General features: G+C 38.8%; 1 protein-coding gene across 4 annotated transcripts in view; it reads left to right on the top strand.

The window, feature by feature from the left end:
- Nucleotides 1-17,906, top strand: part of GTDC1 (glycosyltransferase like domain containing 1) — a 281,383-nt gene that overhangs the window by 182,283 nt on the left and 81,194 nt on the right. For all 4 annotated transcript variants that reach the window (XR_008431818.1, XM_053947689.1, XM_053947688.1 and 1 more), the window contains 2 exons: nucleotides 12,894-13,061; nucleotides 16,374-16,547. Coding sequence is in view for 3 of the 4 variants with exons in the window: in XM_053947689.1 (XP_053803664.1) it covers nucleotides 12,894-13,061; nucleotides 16,374-16,547 (342 nt within the window). In the remaining variant the exon portion in view is untranslated. The remainder of the gene's footprint in view (nucleotides 1-12,893; nucleotides 13,062-16,373; nucleotides 16,548-17,906) is intronic.

The following is a 17,906-nucleotide window of genomic DNA, read 5'->3' as shown; positions in this document are numbered from 1 at the left end:
TGTTAAATAAATAAATAAATTACTAACTTAATGTAGTGCCAAAAGCTAAGAAATACTGGGGAAGAAAAGTTCTTAACTGAATTATTTTCTGCTGGGCCATATTTATTAAGGGTGTCATAGAGCTTTTATATTTCAAAAGTAGGTGTATGAATCTAAGGTTCAGATTCCCTCCAAATAAATCCTTATTTAACAGGATATCCCTGAGACTTCCCCCCCCTCCCCTTTTTGTTGTTTTTTTTTTTTTTTTTTTCCCTTTTTCACTATTGGCAAGGCTGACTGAAACAGTCTCATCTGGTTTAACTAAAAAATCTTTGCATTACTTGGCGGTGGTTTCTTTTGTACGTGGTGCTTAGAGCTCCTTGAAGCTGGAGCGCACAGGAAATGCAAATCATGCAAATCATCCTCGCGCTGACGATGTACAGTGGCGTGATTGAGCAGCAGTACGTATGGCTCGTGGGCTGACCACATGAAAGGGCTCATTTAAAGACCAGATGAGCCCAAGCTGGCTTAAGTTAGACTATGTGTGAGCTTCAAAGCTTATAGAATAGCATCCTTTTTAAAAATAAATTTATTTTATTAATAACACCTGCGCCGAGTTCTTAAACAGTGAGAACATGTATAGATGAACGTTACATTGAGTAACAGGCCATGCTTGAATCAGAAGGGCAATATTGTTGGTGGTTTTCTTTTATTTTTTTGGTGGAAATTCAGGTATGCATTCATATGGGGGGAAGGTGACCGCAGTCTGCACTGCAAAAAAAGTCCAGTTTGTGTTTGGTGTACATAGAACCCAACTCTTTTCTGCCTTTCAGGTAAAAATGAAAATAAATGGAAGATAAAAGGGAGTTTTTTCTGTGCAGCAGGGTTAAGAACAGGCTTTCTGTAAGTGCTTTTGAGTGCTGAGAAGAGGGAGGTTGATTGCTGGCTGCTTCGAATTTCTTGGTAACTGAGGAAAAAAATCCTGCATATTACTTTTCATACTTCTGAACAGCTTTTTCAGTAGTTTCAGGAGTTTATCCTTCCAATAAAGCTGAGCCCTTGTGCTGTGGATTCTGGACCTTGAAGATGGTTGGGAGAGCAGCTGTGGTGGGAACATTGGGCTTCATCAGCAACCCTTGAGATGGACCTATAGACACAACCTGAGTAAAGTCACAGGGTAAAAATACTGGTAGAATAATAAACATTTTTTCATATTAATGTGGCAACAAAAAGAGTGGCTGGATAGGTAACAGTGTCCTTAAAAATATTCTTACCTTTGGTAGTACCAACATGGGTGGCTCTCTTTCTTGTAGTGAGAGTCTTATTTCTTACAAGTCTTCTTTGTTTTATATTCGCTTTCCTTTGGATGTTTTTAAAAGTTGAGATTCATTCAAATAATGTAACATGACACAAAGCTGGAAAATGTCAATCTTGGACTGTTTCTGTGTCATCTTGTTTAATTTTTACTTGAAACAGTAGCCCTGAGGAGGTCTGCGGTGGGACTGGGCGGGACACTGCACTCCATCACCCTGACGGATGTAATTCTGGCTTGATTTTTTTTCACCAGTTCCTTGCTCCTTCATTTTGTTCTTTCTGCTAATACACAGGAACAAGAGAGAAGGAAAAAATGATTTTTTTAAAATATTTTATCTACCAGATTGCTTCTTTCTCATCAAGTCAATCCACAGATCCTGGAACAGGAGAGGGGGACATTTCCCACATTTTATTTTTCTGTCCCCCCCATTCTTTTAAACATTAATTTTATTCTTCTCTTTTATGTCATATATGAAGCCAAGGGGAACATTTCACCTCTTCCATGTACCTGCAGGCTGGGGCAGCTGCCACTGTGCTGAGCACATACGAGTGGGGCTCATAGGGCTCAGTGGGGAGTGTTGGGTTCAGTCAGGGCTGAAATGTTGAAGTTCCTTCCTTCTGTATGGTTTGTTCATATATTTGTTTATTTAAAAGGAAAAAAACAAGGTGGTTAAAGGGATGGCATCCCAAAACCATCAAGGAAAGGAATATTCAGAATAAATTACTGTTTTTCTAAACCTGTGATCCTTTACAGGGAAAATTTGTGAGACTTCTGGGCAGGTGTTTATACATCCAGCACAAAGTTTGTGTTTTAATAGAAGAAGCAATTTAAATCAAAGATAATATTGAAATATCTTTTATACTCTGTGTAAGAAATACCAAGATGCAGGAGCTAACAGACAAAGCAGAAAAGAAATGTTACTACTTGTATCTATAATAATTTAATATAATTTAATATCCATTTCAATGTTTGACAGGCAGTAAAGATTACTTAAATATTTGTACCTAAGAGCACAGGGCTGTATAAAGATCTCTGAATTTTCAAGTTAATTTGTTTCTTCCAGGAATATAAAGAGATATATACAGAAAATCAATCCCATATGATTGTGCAGCTACCATTGCTCCAGAACTTTTTGGAAATACAAAGAACATCTCCAGTCATCTTGACAAACAGCTTGAGTCAAGTTTCCTTTTCAGGAGATCCTGAAAGGTTTTATGTGTAGTTCAAAGGCATTGCTGGAAAAATGGTGTTATTTGGAGACCTTGACCAAAAACTACTTTACTTTGCTCAGCCTTTGCAGATATGAAAGCTCCTTGCCCAGCCATCTTGAACAGATTTTTAGGTTTCTGCCATGGAGAGATGCAGAGTCTTTTTTCAATAACAAATTAGCTCTTGTCAACAGTTTTCCTGGCCACAGTTTAAATAGCTCAATTCAGAATGTTTCATAGATTTTTGGTGGTTTTTGCTAGAAAATATGTACGTATATAATATTTTTGTGTTGTGTATTTGCATGTGCATGCACGCAGACATCTGTGCACGTACATCTCTCTGGGAGTGAAGATACAAGATCTCAAAATGCTGAATCACTCTGTGCGCTCTCACAAAGATAATATTTTGGGAAACCAGTCAGGTACTGTGGTGAGCAGGGTCCATAAGATACATAAACACTTACATGATCTTACATGAGCTGATTAAATCACTAGACCATGACATTCACTTATCTTCAGCTCTGGCTTGGGCTCCTGACTTCTCACTGTTGCCCTGGTTTGCTTGGTGGCCCTTGATAAACGAGCCTTGGCCTCAGTTTCTTAATCTTAAAGATTAGAAAGCATTTGGTGTGGTGTTCTGACTTTTTAACATATGATTTCAACCCTAGAGGCAGATATTTCTCTTTAATTTTCCTGGGGAATAATGGGAATTTAGCCCTGGACACTTTATTTAATGATAAAAAAGAATTCTGAATTTATAGTTGCATATGAGATATGTTGGGAAAGCATGATTTGTGAAATATATGGAAGCCTAGAAGTATTTTTATCAAGCTATTATTTTATTACTGGATTTTTGCATGTGGGGAAACACCAGCATCTTGCAGTGTTGAGGTATGGGTTGCTCACTCAAGGGTCAGATATGTGTTGTGTAAGTTGACCAAACATCACTGTGAATGTCTAATGTCATTGTTTACCCTGCAAAACTCTCAGCCAGAAGCTAGATATGAAAAATGGGCAAAAGCTTAATTTCCATGGTTGTTAAATTCTCTCATGAGTTTGACGTATTCCCTTTTTCTTTGAATTCTCTACTGTTTGTGTCAGCTCTTGCATCGGTCCCTTATATACCATGTCAGGAGCTCCAAGCTGAAGAGCTGAGACCCTTTATTTCTCTCTCTTTCCCTGGTTGCATTATAAATAAAAACCCGGTTTTGATAACATGTGAAATAAAATGGTAGGACATCAGTATAGATTATCCTTAAAATCATGTTATGGAAATGGAAATAAAGCAGCTTATAGTATATGCCAGGCATGATGCAAGTGATATTAAATAAATATATGACTGAAGGGTTCCATTCATTCCAAATGCTCCCCTTTGTGATCTTTAGCCATGTCTGTAGAGAAACCTTTCTTAAAGCACTTAAAGCTTAATTCAGAACAGACAAAACAATTATCTTTTGAAAGTCTGATGAAATATGTTTGGCAGCTTTTGAATTTAGGCAAGTGTTTGTCTCACTTCTTTGAAATCTCACTTCAGTCGGTTGCTCAGCCATTTCGGTGCAATCCTTCAAATCTGGTAGCGAGTGTGGGCTTTGCTGAGTTACAGGAATGTTCTAATCAGAAAGTGGAGGGGCTCAAAATAGTGTGCAGTACACAAAACTTGACATTTTCCTTATTGATGTGCTTTTGGATATCAGTCTACCTGCTGTCCCTGTGTTTTTGATGAAGTGTTGGTTGATAAATCACTGTAGGAAGAAGCTTGTCCCTCCAAAGACAGGTCTGGAGACCCTTAAGCATTAAATTATTTTAATTTCTTGGGGAACAGAAGTGTCACTATATCTTCTCAGAGTATAAATGATGAAGGGTTATGCAGCAATGTGTAACTGTTTCTCATAGGAAGAGATGGCAGAAGACTGACACTGCACAATGTAGCTTTATAGTTGAACTATGTCATGAACATGGAGCAGAAATATTTAAATTGTGGATCTGATTACCACTTTGCTGAGCACATGGAATAGTTTGCTTAGCTTTTATTACAGCAGGAAGGTTGCCACTATACTGGAGCAACAAATATTCTAGAAGTGTGAAGGACATTTGGGAGAAATACATATTTCCCCTTCATTTTTTTGGTAATATTTGATAAAAATACTTTTTTTTTTTTTTAATACATGTATACAGAGGACTTTGTGAATTCACTTTGTGAATATATATTAAAAATCACTAAGTTATTCCTAATGTTCTGTAATGCTGCCTGCTCCTGACAAACATCTGATACGGATCATATGCCTCTAAAAAGAGAAGTTCCTCGAGCAAAATATCCTCATGAAAACAGGTTGGAGACACTCACATTCTCTCGCTCGCTCTCACTCGCATGTTACATTTTGGCACGTTGTAGGAGCAGGTAGCATATCTACTACCTGCTGTTGAAAGTGTTGAAGATACTGAATTATTTATTCCATCTTCTGCACTATCCAAACTCGTTTTGGGTAGTTTGACACATCTCGGTCTTCCATATGGATACTTCATGGTGACAGAGTTGCCAGCTGCTCAGGTTTTATGACAGTCTGAATTTTTTCGAGGACTGTATTAGTTTTCTGGGAAGAATCCTGCTTTTCCTGAGGGTTCCCATTCTTAGACCAGTATAGTTATGCCTTGGGTTGATGCTCTGGAGTGGGAGTTTTTTAGGAAAATTGGCTGAGAGAGTCCATAAAAATAATTTTTAAAGGACTTGTTGTTCGTAGATCGTGTGACATTAAATCAGAGCTGTGGGATATTAGAAAAATGTGAAAGCCATTTGCTAAGAAAGTTAAGTTTCTTTTAGTCACAGTCTTCAAATTCCTAAAAAAAAAAAAAAAAAGTGTTTAGATATCAAGGTGCATTAAGCAACATAAAAACCAGTCTGGAATACTTTGGAAAACAGGATTTTCAGGGCACTTGAAATGTAACAGTCAGCAAAGCTTCCCCATGGCAGGGGGTTGGAACTTGATGGTATTTAAAGTCCCTTCCAACCCAAACTATTCTGAGATTCCATGATTTTCTCTGCAATTGTGCAAAGTGAGTGGGTCTTCTGTGGTTTTAAAATACAAAATGTGTAAACCTGAAAATTGGGGGAAGATTTGAGTTTTTACTTTGCCAAAACTTACTAGAATAGTGGAAAACGAGTTCCACTCATTTATTGTTCTACTTCACGCGAGGATCTCTCGATACAAACCTTTTCTAAGGAAAGCCCTGAGTGTTGTGGTGGGTCTGTGCTGGGCTGGGTTTGATTCCCTTTCTGTGGGATAAATCAGCCTTGCTTGCAGTGGGATCCATACATCCATGATGTTGACTGCTTGCTCTGTGCCATCCTGGATCCAGGCTGACACCAGGAGATGAGAAGGATGCTCAAGGCTTGCTGTTCAGATTAAGAACAGTCAGTTACGTGTAGCCCTAGGACTTCTCCGTGCTGCTACAGCCCCTTGGCCATATTGCCTTGTTCATGCCAGGAATTTGACATATTTGGCTTCTCTCCAGAGCTGGACAGATAAGATACCAAATTAAATTAATTTGCAGCCTTACAACCAATAAATAATGCTGCTTAAATGTTACCTAATTGAGTAGAACATCAGTTTTGCAAGCATTTTTATTTTAAAATGTCATTTTATTATACATCACTGCATCCTCTATATTTACCTGTGGTGATTTTTTTTGCCTTCAGTCACTATGTTCTCTATTTATCTTGCTTCCTACTTTTTCTTTGCTCCATCACAGCACCTATTTGAGCAGAGTTAGTCTGTCCATCTTCTATAAACCACCCAGCAACAGCTACTTTTCACCAGCGGGTTATTCTGATTTGCTTATTCTCTGCTCTAACAAAATTCCTTTGCTTCACTGTTTGTTGCTGATGGAATTTGAGCAAGGAGGACAATGTGGACTCATGGTTTCTCCTTCCCCCCATCACCACAGCTCTGACTGCTTGGTCCTGACCTCTCCCTTCGTGGGAACAGAGAGGCCGATATAGCCCATGGTGAACAATCTGGCCACTAAAGTAAAAATGTGCATCTGTCAGTAATTAATTGAAGCCAAATTTAATTACAAATCAGGGAAAAAAATAGTACCACACACACTTAATAAAATTCAAGAAGCTTCAGTGTCATTGCCTGAAAAGCAAAGCAGTTCAAACAGAATACACACCCCTCAAAAGTCTGCTCTCTGAGAGTCTCTTTCAAGCTTACTTCTTGATGTTACTTAGAGAAGTAATTTTGAGTCACAGTTTTCACATAGCTTTTGATATATTTTTGAGTTAAAGGTAATAAAAAATAGCGGGAAAGTGTTTAAGAGTGGTTCTTAATTGTGTGGGCTAAGGATCTGGCCTGAAATTTTGTTTGAGATTTGATTCTGGTACATAAATGCTCTGATCACCTGGTTGAAATAAAGAATCAGAGGGGGAAGGAGAAATTGTGAGAGAACCCAAATGATTTGCAAATTAAAAAATGCATTTATATGACTTTTTAAATTTTTGAAAATGTGTATTTTAAAATAAAAATATATAAAAAGAGATTGTCAGTATGAGTTGAAACCAAGCTTTTCCTTCCTGCTTTATTTTAGCATACAAGGCAATTCCCGAATCCTAAATATTGAATTGGTAGCAGCCATGAATATTTATTACTGTACTGTATGTACATATAGCAATTACAGCAAGAGGAAAAAATATTTTTCTTTACAATTAATATTTGTAAACGTTTATGAAAGTACATAGAAATAAATAAGACAAACACATGGCCTAATTAAGATGAAAGGCATGACAACCCTTGTGATTTGTTCTGAAAAATAGAGACCATTAAAATAGTAAGACTTAATTATTTCTGTAAACATTACAAATTATCTTTATCTACAAAAACCTTAATTTATGAGTTAAAATATCTATAAGCATTTTTTGACATTTGTACATTCCATGTCAAAAAATTATTGTTAATTTATTATTTATTATACTGTCTACTGTCACATATTACCACTTATTAGTATTTATTGTTCAGAAATTCAGTGTTGTCTATTGTGTAATGGGGAAAGGAAAAGCATTTTATATGCGGTTGTAATTTGTGTGTTCTTGGGCTAGTGATAAAAAATGCAACTTCTGTAAGTTGATCGTATAAAAATGTGTGTAATAACAAACAAAAGTGACTGGTTTGTTAAGATTGCAGACATTAACTGTGCTATTTGAGACACAGTTTACATCTGAAAGGTAACTTAAAGCCAAATCCATGGACTTGGCTAATTGCTGGGTTGAAATGAAGGATAACTGGGATGGAGGAACCCTAACCATGAGGTTTGATCTGGAGGCACTGGAGCCTTCATCGCCTCGGGAGCCCTTGTTTGTCCAGGTGGGTGTGTCTGTGGTCAAACCTCTTGCCTTTGCCTTGGACTTTAAGGGGGCAGGGTGGTTTGGATAAACTATAGTGCCATCCAGAAATAAAGGCACAGGATGGTTTGGGTTGGAAGGGACCTTAAACTCATCCCATTCCACCCCTGCCATGGACACCTTCCACTGTCCCAGGTTGCTCCAAGCCCTGTCCAACCTGGCCTTGGACACTTCCAGGGATCCAGGGGCAGCCACAGCTTCTCTGGGCACTCTGTGCCAGGACTTCACTGGTTCAATCAGTGCCATCTACTGAACAGAATTATTTTAGTATTTATTTTAGCCTTTTCCCCTAAAAGGCTCATATTTGTAGCCATATCCAAATGTTTGTCTGTTTTATTGTAATACGGCTCCTGGAGGATGAAGAGTGCTCATAGCTCTTTTCTGGGCTGCCAGATCTTCAATCATAAACTCATTTTACTGTGGATGTAGTTGTTTAGCAGCAGAGAATTGTGGCTTTGGATTTTATTTGTGGAGCAGGAGAGTCCCTGCTGCTGCTGCTGCAGGATTGTATCCTACAGCAATCCCCTTTTTCCAGGGACAGCTGGGTTACCTGTACTGCGACACAAATAGTGGCCACGTTTACCTGTCCTTCGTGCAGAGCTTCTGCCAGACTGAGGAGCATTCCTCTACAAATCAGGTGCTGTTTTAAACTTGCTTTGTTCTATAATCCTGGTGGATTGGAGAGTTCAGCCTCCATATCCATAGATATATAAATATGCCCTGTGTGGTCTCCCAAGGGGAAGGCAAAATGTGTTTTTAGTTAAGTTGCATGGGAATTTAATTGAAAGATTTAAGGCAAAGCCATAAAAGAGTAAATCATGGCTGCGTGACACAAAGAAGATTTATAAAGCCAAATAAAAATACTTTAGCACCTTCACTATTATAATTTGCTTGATATAAGTGGAAACCCGTATTAGTCATTTTGTCTGCTGGTAATTAAAAAAAAAAAGGGCTTTTAGATTTTACTGACTTTCAGTTGTTTGGAGTGAAAGAATGGGGAAGACAGTAGCAAATTGCAGAGAATTCTGTGGACATGCCACATCTCTGAACCTGCAAGTGCACTCAGCTTCCTTCCCAGGAATATTTATTTTAGTTAAGCACATGCTTAACTAATTTCACACAAGCAGCTCCTCAGAAGGACTGTGAACTGATTCAGATGAAGCACAAGCATTAGACTGCAGCTTGTGTGGGTGGTGGCCCTGAAATCTGGCCAGTCTCCAAGGCAGTGGGGCTACTGCACATGGGATGGTCCTGCTCTGTGCAAGAAGGTCACTTGTCACACAGCAAAATGCTCGGGGATGTTTTGGAGAGGAGAGCTGGGGCAGAGCTTTAGGAATGTGACCTTCAGCACAGGTTTAGTGAGGATTCACTGACTGTATTTATTGGAGAGCACTGTATATATTAAATGCTGCAGTGTTGATAGGTCTCGATAAGGACACCATAATAGCAGTTGAATTGTAGGGGGTTTTGTGAGATGGTAAGTTAATGATGTAGCTGTTAATTTGAATTTAGCAGACGTTTTAAATATAGGTTTCTCTTACAGAGACAAAAGTTGCAATTTAAAGCTCTTTGGTGGTCTAAAAACAGCTTAATTCTCTAGTAGCATGGTAATAAGTACTAATCCAGCTTATGCAGTGATTGTAGTATGTCATGTTTGTGAAAGATTGCCTAACTCTGCTTTCTCTGGGTTTTATGTTAATTTTTTTAAATTAAACATAAAACCTTATAACATCTTTATGCTGAGATAAACTGTTCAATTTAACTTGTGCTCAAGCAGCAGCTGTCAGGAATTATCATGTTTTGAGCGTTCTTGCCATCACCTTGTGTCTCTACCTCCTGGATACACTCTGTGGGATGATAAAGCTCACCTTGTTAGGATTTATTACTTAAATAATAACCCGAGGTAAAATGAAAGTTGATGTCACACGGAATGACAACTGACATATATTTATGTCGCACGTTCCATTATAATAAACTTTCCTTTCTTCCCCTTGTAATAGGTGTTAAATGGAAATACACTCCAGCATATCCTCCAGTGCCCTGCGTGAGTCCATTAGCCACGAACGCGGCTGCTCTGTGGGCATGTTCACGGGGACTCGTGCTGTCAGGTGCTATTTAAGCTTGTAAAGCCAGGGAAATTGGTTAGTGCTGGTAGTTAGCAGCTTCTCTGCCAGTAAAGAAGCAGCCTTGAGAGCCTCTCAGAGTCAGGATAAATTCTGGAAGTGCTGCGAAGTAACGGAAGTGAATCAAGGAGGTTGTTTTCTAATGAGTGGTTTTATTTTAATTCTTTCCCTTGCTGTAAGAAGCACAGGCAATGTCATTTCAGGCTCTACATCTGAATTTGCTAGGAGTCACCACAGTTTTCTCTTGACACCAGTTTATTGTGCTGAGCTGGGCAGTGATAAGCGGTCTGCTTGTTAGTTGAGTCTTATCACTTTCTATTTACAGTGGAGAAAATTTAGATCTACCTCTTGCAAGCTTTCCAAGTTTTCATTTTTTTTTGCCATGCTAGAAGCCAGGCTCCATTGTGCTCTAATGATGCTGTTGATTGAATTCCTCCAGTTTGCCTAAGCCAAGACTGCAGACACTGTTTTTTTTGCTTGTGGCTATAGCCATATTTTTTTTTCTCCTAATTATCCCATTGTTGATCTGAGCAAGTTAAGATGCGTCAGAGCTACATGGTTTTGTCCAAGCTTATTTCTTGGATCTCTTCTCATTGTGTTCTCCATTGTCCTTTTCTCTCCAGTCAGTGTGTTAACCTTGACACCTCCACTGTCTGCACTTCCCACCCTTGCTCTGTGCTGGTTCCCCTGGTTTCAGTCCCAATGTGCTGTCTTTTTCCTCTTTCTTCCTTCAAACTCAGCCAGGTTCATCAATACCATCCCATATCAGTTCTGTTTTCTTCCCTAACTCGTGGCAGAAAAGAATTTTTTGAAAAATCAGTAAAGGAAAAGATAAACTATATTGCAATTCAGAAATGGAGTCTTAGAATGGCTTGGGGTGGAAAGGACCTTAAAGCTCATCTTGTTCCATTCCCCTGCCATGGGCAGAGATGTTTTCTACTATCCCAGGTTGCTCCAAGCCCCATCCAGTCTGGCCTTGGACACTTCCAGGGATCCAGGGGCAGCCACAGCTTCTCTGGGCACCCTGTGCCAGGGCCTGCCCATCCTCACAGGGAAGAATTTCTTCCTTTATCTAATGTGAACCTATCCTTTTTTTGTATGAAGCCATTCCCCCTTGTCCTATCAACAGCCAAATTTTTTCCAAGCATTTCCTCTCATTTTTGCAGGTTTTGGGGTATGTTTTCTCCAGTTTGCATTTTTCTTTGTCACTCTGGTGCTGAGCAGGGATTTCACATCGCCCCCAGGAAGCTTTTCCTGCTCTGCTTTGAGCCTGGCACCCAGGTTAATATGAGGTCCAGAGGTCATTACTCACAGTGACAAATAAGTAATGGCTTACCTAAAACTATTTTTTCCTCCTAGTATGGCTCGTAATAAACCTAAGCTCATATCTTAATTGGCATTCTGTGTGACAGGCCCTTTAGAACCATCAAATATTTGATGAACAAGGCAATAACAGTCATCTCTTACTTTTGTAAGCCTTTCAGATCAGCATTGACCCAGGTTGATGAAGATGGATACAGGATCTATGGCCTAGGAAGTGTTTGTTCTGTAGATACAGGTTATCTGAGAAATGGTTAGCAGAGATATGATATAATATATATCATCTAGATGGATGTTCGGGGAAGTTCATGAGTTTTGAGGTTGGCAGCCAGAATCAGAAGTTTATCACGTTAGTGATGTCAGTTTGGCAGTAATCTTGAACACAAAATTCATGTAAAAATAGAAAGAATGGGAATAATAGTAGGAGAAAAAAAACCACAACTCTTAGAAAAAATATTTTAAAAGAATAAAACATTGCATCAATCAGTTCTGAATCTGGATTACTAAAATGGTGGATAGCAAAAAAAAAGAAACCCAATTCAGAAACAGGCTGTGTTGAAAAGTAGTTTATTAAACTTAATGTTCTATCTGTAATAGATACCTGATCTCATTTGTTTCTTTTGTTTTAGTCACCTGTGATAAGAAATACAGGACACAAATATCTGAGGCTGTTCAGATCTCTGCAAGTTCAGGATTCACTTTGCTTGGAAACAGTGCTAGCCAGGGGCCAGGAGATGCTGACATACTTCTGGTGAAATGCAGGGAAATCTACCACTGGTTACAGTAGGGTCAGGATTTCATATTGCACATTTAAATACATTCATTTTCTGATAGCCTGGGAAGTTACACAAGGCTAAGATAGCAGCTTGTTAGTGGTGTTTGTGCCTGCTTTATCTAATTGAAGGATGTGTGCAGTGTTGTGGACTGTGGAATAGCAGGAGTGCAGCGGCAGGACTGGGGTGCAAGGGTAGAAACGACATTTCATTATAGAGGATACCTAATAAAAATGTGAAAATAAAACAGAGAAAGGGTGGGAAAAAAAAAAAAAAAAGAAAAGCAGACCATACTAGATAAGTGCAGTGCATAAATCAAAAGGGTTTATGTCATAACATGAACATGTGCCATTCCTGCTCATATATTGAATTTCAGTAGTTGGTTGCATAAAGAAGTAAAATGTAATGAAACTGGCAAGCAAAGTATTCCCTAGCCAGCCTTATCTTTGTTCCATTTGTCCTTCAGATACAGCTTTTCTTGCCTTTTTCAATAAAATCCATCCAGCTTTTTTTTTTTTTTTTTTTTTTATTATTTTGCATCTCTCTGTAACTGAGCTGGGAAGACCGATGAGATTCGGTGCTTTTCTAGTTGGGTTCTTAGCAGCTGCTTTTTAAGAGATCAAAACTTTGAGTGCTGCTACATGGTATTAAGGCTTAGCTATTGATGTGTCCCTATAGGGGTTATGTTTTTCTTGGGGGGGAGGGAGTGGGGAGCAGGGGAAGGGGTGACCCCTGCGAGCACGCTCGCCGGCGGTAAACACTGCTCTCCTTGTTTTCCAGGATCCTCTTTGCAAGCTCAGTGCTTAACCTGGCTGAACTCGCCGCCCTCCGCCCTGACCTTGGCAAATTGAAAAAGGTCCTCTACTTCCATGAGAACCAATTGGCATATCCTGTCCAGAAATGCCAGGAAAGGGATTTTCAGTATGGATACAACCAAATTCTTTCATGGTAGGTGTGGCTCGCACTGCTCCTCGTTATTTAAGGTGTCCTTCTGTCTACAGCATTGTAACCCTGAGGAGTCCTCCTCCATATACTTTTATTATTATTCTATTTTTATTTTGTATTGATTTTTTTTTTGGTATTAATTATTCTGTATTAGTGTTTTACAAGACCATGTGGTGGCAGGAGATGAAGGATCGACCTCAAATGGAGAGTAGAGAGTAGGTTTAGATGGGATATTAGGAAGAAACTCTTCCCTGTGAGGGTGGGGAGGCTCTGGCACAGGTTGCCCACAGAAGCTGTGGCTGCCCCTGGATCCCTGGAAGTGTCCAAGGCCAGGTTGGATGGACTTGGAGCACCCTGGAATAGTGGAAGGTGTCCCATGGCAGGGGTGGCACTGGTTGAGCTTTTAGGTCTTTTCCAACCCAGGTTATTCTGTGATTCTATAAACAATGACCCTATACCAAACTGAGGTACCAGCAGAGTTCTGAGGACAGCTTGATAAAATCAGTGTGACTGAGCTACTTTGCTCTAAAAAATCATCTCAATTTATTGTATAAAATCCCCCAGTGCTGCCAGGGTGTACCCATTGCTGGTGGGATTTCTGACCTGTGCCTTGGCTGAAAGTGATGCTTTGTTTCATGGATGCTTCACAAAGCTGCACTACTCAGCTCGTGCTTGGCCATAGCTTTTACTGCATCCAGCTGAAATTATGGAGAGGGTTTTAGGGAAATAAACAGAAATTAAAATGTACTGCAGCACTTTTCCTGTGAAGAGAGGGCAGTAAACATACCAGATAAATCCTTATATTTCTTTCATCTAGTATTCAGAAACTGTGCAGTGCTAAAATACCCAGACATTTTAAAGGCTGTGGTCCTTTATTGTTGCTAAAAACAAATGTATTTCTCGAATCTGAGTTAATGAAAGAAGTTAATAACAGCACCACTGAAAAGCTTTGTGGTTAGGCACTGTGCAGACCCAAGCGAAACAGCAAAACTCACTTGTTTTCAACTGAAATAAATTCATTTCCATGATCTTTCTCACCTCTCTCTCGGTGGAAGAATTATAAAGAATAGGACTTGAGCATTTTAAGGTGCAAGTTAAGCTTTTGCATCTTTATAATCTAAGGCAGTTATGTTGAAATTTCTCAATTAATGATCTGTGTATGCTCTGGCCATTCTGCAGCTGCCTCTGCCACAGTGTTTGCAACATGTTTCACTTACTGAGCTGTAAAGATGGGAAAGTGGAGTGAAAAATCTTCTGAAAACAGTAGCAGCCATTTTCAGATGTTCTAACAAAAGGAAGTGTTTTCTGGCACCAGGAAAGGAATTTTTTTTTTTTTTTTTGTATATATTTTGCTTTATTGTGGCAGTTATTTTTCATACATCTGCTGCAAACTGACAAACATTTATCCTCAAAATATGCATTTTAAGTATCTTCTCTTATGAGATAAATAAAGATGATTTTTGTAGATCACAGAATCATGGAATGGTTTGGGTTGGAAGGGATTCTCAAGCCCACTCGATCCAACCCCCTGCCATGGGCAGGGACACATTCCATTAGACCTGGTTTCTCCAAGCCCATCCAACCTGGCTTTGGACACTTCCAGGGATGGGGCAAGAGATGCTCCATTCTGTCTCCTTCAGCCTCCAGTATCTGCTTCATGTAGTTCCATAATACTCATCTCCCATTTCTGTTCTGCTGAAACTCCAATTTAACAGAAAATTGGAGCCGTGTCCTCTGTATTATTCTTCACACTCCAGTGGTCATCTGCAAAGAGGTGCCATCTTTTCAACTTCCAAATATGTTAGAAATGGGGAAAAATGTACCTTTCCACTTTTACACAGAGACTTTGGAGATGATGAAAATTAGAGCACTTTGAACCTTCAGGTTGGTGCTTTGGATCATTAAAAAAAAATCAGAATTCTGATATTTGTAAAGAGTTAATCTTTCTAATTTGCCCCTGATTTGCAGAGCCTGCAGGAAGGAGTCAGGGCAGATAAGAGTTCATGCATGACAGAAGGTGAGATGATGTTGTTGGAGCCTTTGCTGCGTGTCAGAGAGCAGCAAAGAACTGTGTTGGGTTCCTGCCTCATGTCATCTGTAAATCAGTGCAGCAGAGATGACTTCTGGACAAAACTGAGGCTTCCAACGGGTTAAAAACCATAGGTGGGCAAGAGGGTAAGATGCCAGAAAGCATTTCAGCTCCTGCAGTCAGCTTGAAAAGGATTATTTCTCTCTAATGTTGGAGTTTCTTTGCTTTTCCTGCTGACTCCTGCTGCTTTGGTGAGCAGTGTCAGTTCTCTTTCTTGACCAGACAGCAGAAAGATGCAGAGAGGATGAATGACAGCCTCTCACCTCAAATATACTTTTCACCAGCCCTGTGACTTATGAACACATGTCCTCAATGTATCTTCTGACCTGTAGGTCTGTATTACAATATATAACATATTGAGAAAACCAACTGGCCATAAAGCATTTCTTACCTCAGTTAGTGCTGCGTGTGTTGGTGTAGCTCAGGTTGTGGCAGCACTGCCAGGATAAACTTCCAGATCCTTCAGGTTTTTTATAGCTGCTTATTTTTTCCAGACTGACTCTAAGAGTGGAGAAATAATACCTGCATTATCATTGAACTCCATCTTAAAATTATTGATCTGGTTGATTTTTAAAACACAGCAGTAGAAATAAAGTATTAAATTTATATGCCAATTCTTTTCAAACTTTTATGAGAGGGATGGATATTGTGTGCTATGTATTTTATTTTTATATACAGAGAATATACTCTTAATCAGGATTACATTTGCATAAGTTAAAATAACAATCCATTTCCTTAGTGTCCTGCTGCCTGACACATGGTCAGTTGAAGGTAGGTTAACCAAAGGTAAGTTGTCCTTCAATAAAAAGTATTTCTGAGGCATTTTCATTTTCTTCCAACTTTAATTCTACAAAAGTCAGATTACAGTGAGCTTTATCTGTTCATAATGCTTCTGAGAGATGATGAGAGTAGCACTATACTTACTATTTTATGAACAAAACTCCACAGCTAAAATAGGATGTGCTCCTTTAGATTAATAATAGTAATTTATTATTAGTTAAAAAAGGTTAAGCATGTTTTTAAAAGGTGAATAGAGAGAAATTAAGACATTTCTGATTAAGGTACTTATGATACTCCTAATTCATATGAAAAGGTTTATTTTAATTAACATCCACTTACACCTTTTGCTTACTTATGAGAATATGTATCCTATTTCCTTTGCCTGTAGAATAATCCTGTTCTTTTGTGCCAGCAATATGTTCATTAATCTTCACCACTTTTTACAGTTTGGTTGCTGATGTTGTGGTGTTCAACTCTGCTTTTAATATGGAATCCTTCCTTAAATCCATTGGAAAATTTATGAAGCTGATTCCTGACCACAGACCTAAGGATTTGGAAAAAATAATCAGACCGAAGTGCCAAGTTCTTTATTTTCCAGTCAGGTTTCCTGATGTGAGCAGGTCAGTACATTTTCCACGTCATAAATTGCCTCCAGCCTGTCAAAACTCTGTATTTATGGTGACGTTCTAACTAATCAGCTAAAGCATCGTTAATGAATGAGTTTGATAATATGCAAAATCCCCTAATTGATAAATGTATTTCAATAATCAGGGGCTATTGAGGCAGCCGAGCCTGTCCTCAGTGCCTGTCGTGCAAACTTGCATCGTTCAGGATGAGTGATTTCCCACTTGTTTTACTGATTTCCCACTTGTTTCAGCCTTCCAGGAGTTGCTTCTCCTCAGTGATGAGTTTTTGGTTTTTTTTTTGTTAGGGTTGGGATTAAATTTGTGAGATGGTATTTTTTGTTTGGATTTAGATGTTTATTAGTTTTTATTTATATTACAGTGAGGTTTATAGTATTTTAATAAATTAAAAAGGGAGATGTATTTTTTCTTCATAAGGTTTTTTTTTTAAGGATAAATTGTTTAATAAGAAATGACACTTAAATTATTTTTAACTTGTGGTTTGTAATATGGATTTTTAAATTTAATTATATAATATTGCATAAATTTATGAAGAAGGTGAAGAACGATTAGTTTTTGTTTTAAAACTTGTTTTATATTTTAAAACTTTAAGTTCTTAGTTTTTTACTGTGTGATATTACACATTTTTATTTACACACTTAATGATTAAATTACACACCTATGTTATTAGTTTTAGTATTTAATTTTGGAAGGTTTCTTTATGGTTTTAGGTTAAATGTAGTGTTTTTTTGGGGATCAGCGTTTGATTAGACAACAATTTTAGACAGCAAGTCTAAAATTCTCAGTAAGCAGGGTTCCAACACCTCAGCTCTGTGCATATTTGTGCAGGGGAGGTCAAGGAGGAGACAGAAATTCCGGAGAACAGTGAAAGTGATAAGCCTGCAGCCAAGGAGCTGCTTTATCCCCTCCTCCCTCCCCTACCTCTTTTACTGTCTTTCCAGGTGGGCAGGAGCATTCCAGTGGCAGGGAGCAGACCTGCAGATGTTGGCATTTGCTGCAGCAGGAGTTGCTCTTCGCTCCTCCTCGGTTACTCTGAAGGACGTTTTTTATTGCCCTCGTTTCAGAGCCCGCCTTGAAATTAGCAGTGGGTTATGTGGCTCAAAGGGAACATTCACAGGATCCTTTTCACTTTTGATTAAACCTGGCACAATTGTTTTTCCTGTTATAAGGGACTCTCCTCCCACTGAACAGGAACTTTGCTTCAGTGGGACCAGCACTAAATAGAGTGTGATTCTGCAATTTGATTATACTCTTAAACCCAACACCATGCTGGGTACATTTTTTTTGCTGAAATAAGGATGGGAAGCACGGCAATGACTTTGCAAGAGCCCACCT

The sequence above is a fragment of the Vidua chalybeata genome, chromosome 7 (genome assembly GCF_026979565.1).
Source record: "Vidua chalybeata isolate OUT-0048 chromosome 7, bVidCha1 merged haplotype, whole genome shotgun sequence".
Taxonomy (NCBI): Eukaryota; Metazoa; Chordata; class Aves; order Passeriformes; family Viduidae; genus Vidua; species Vidua chalybeata.
The sequence above is the reverse complement of the archived record's forward strand: the minus strand, read 5'-3'. Positions and strand labels throughout refer to the sequence as shown.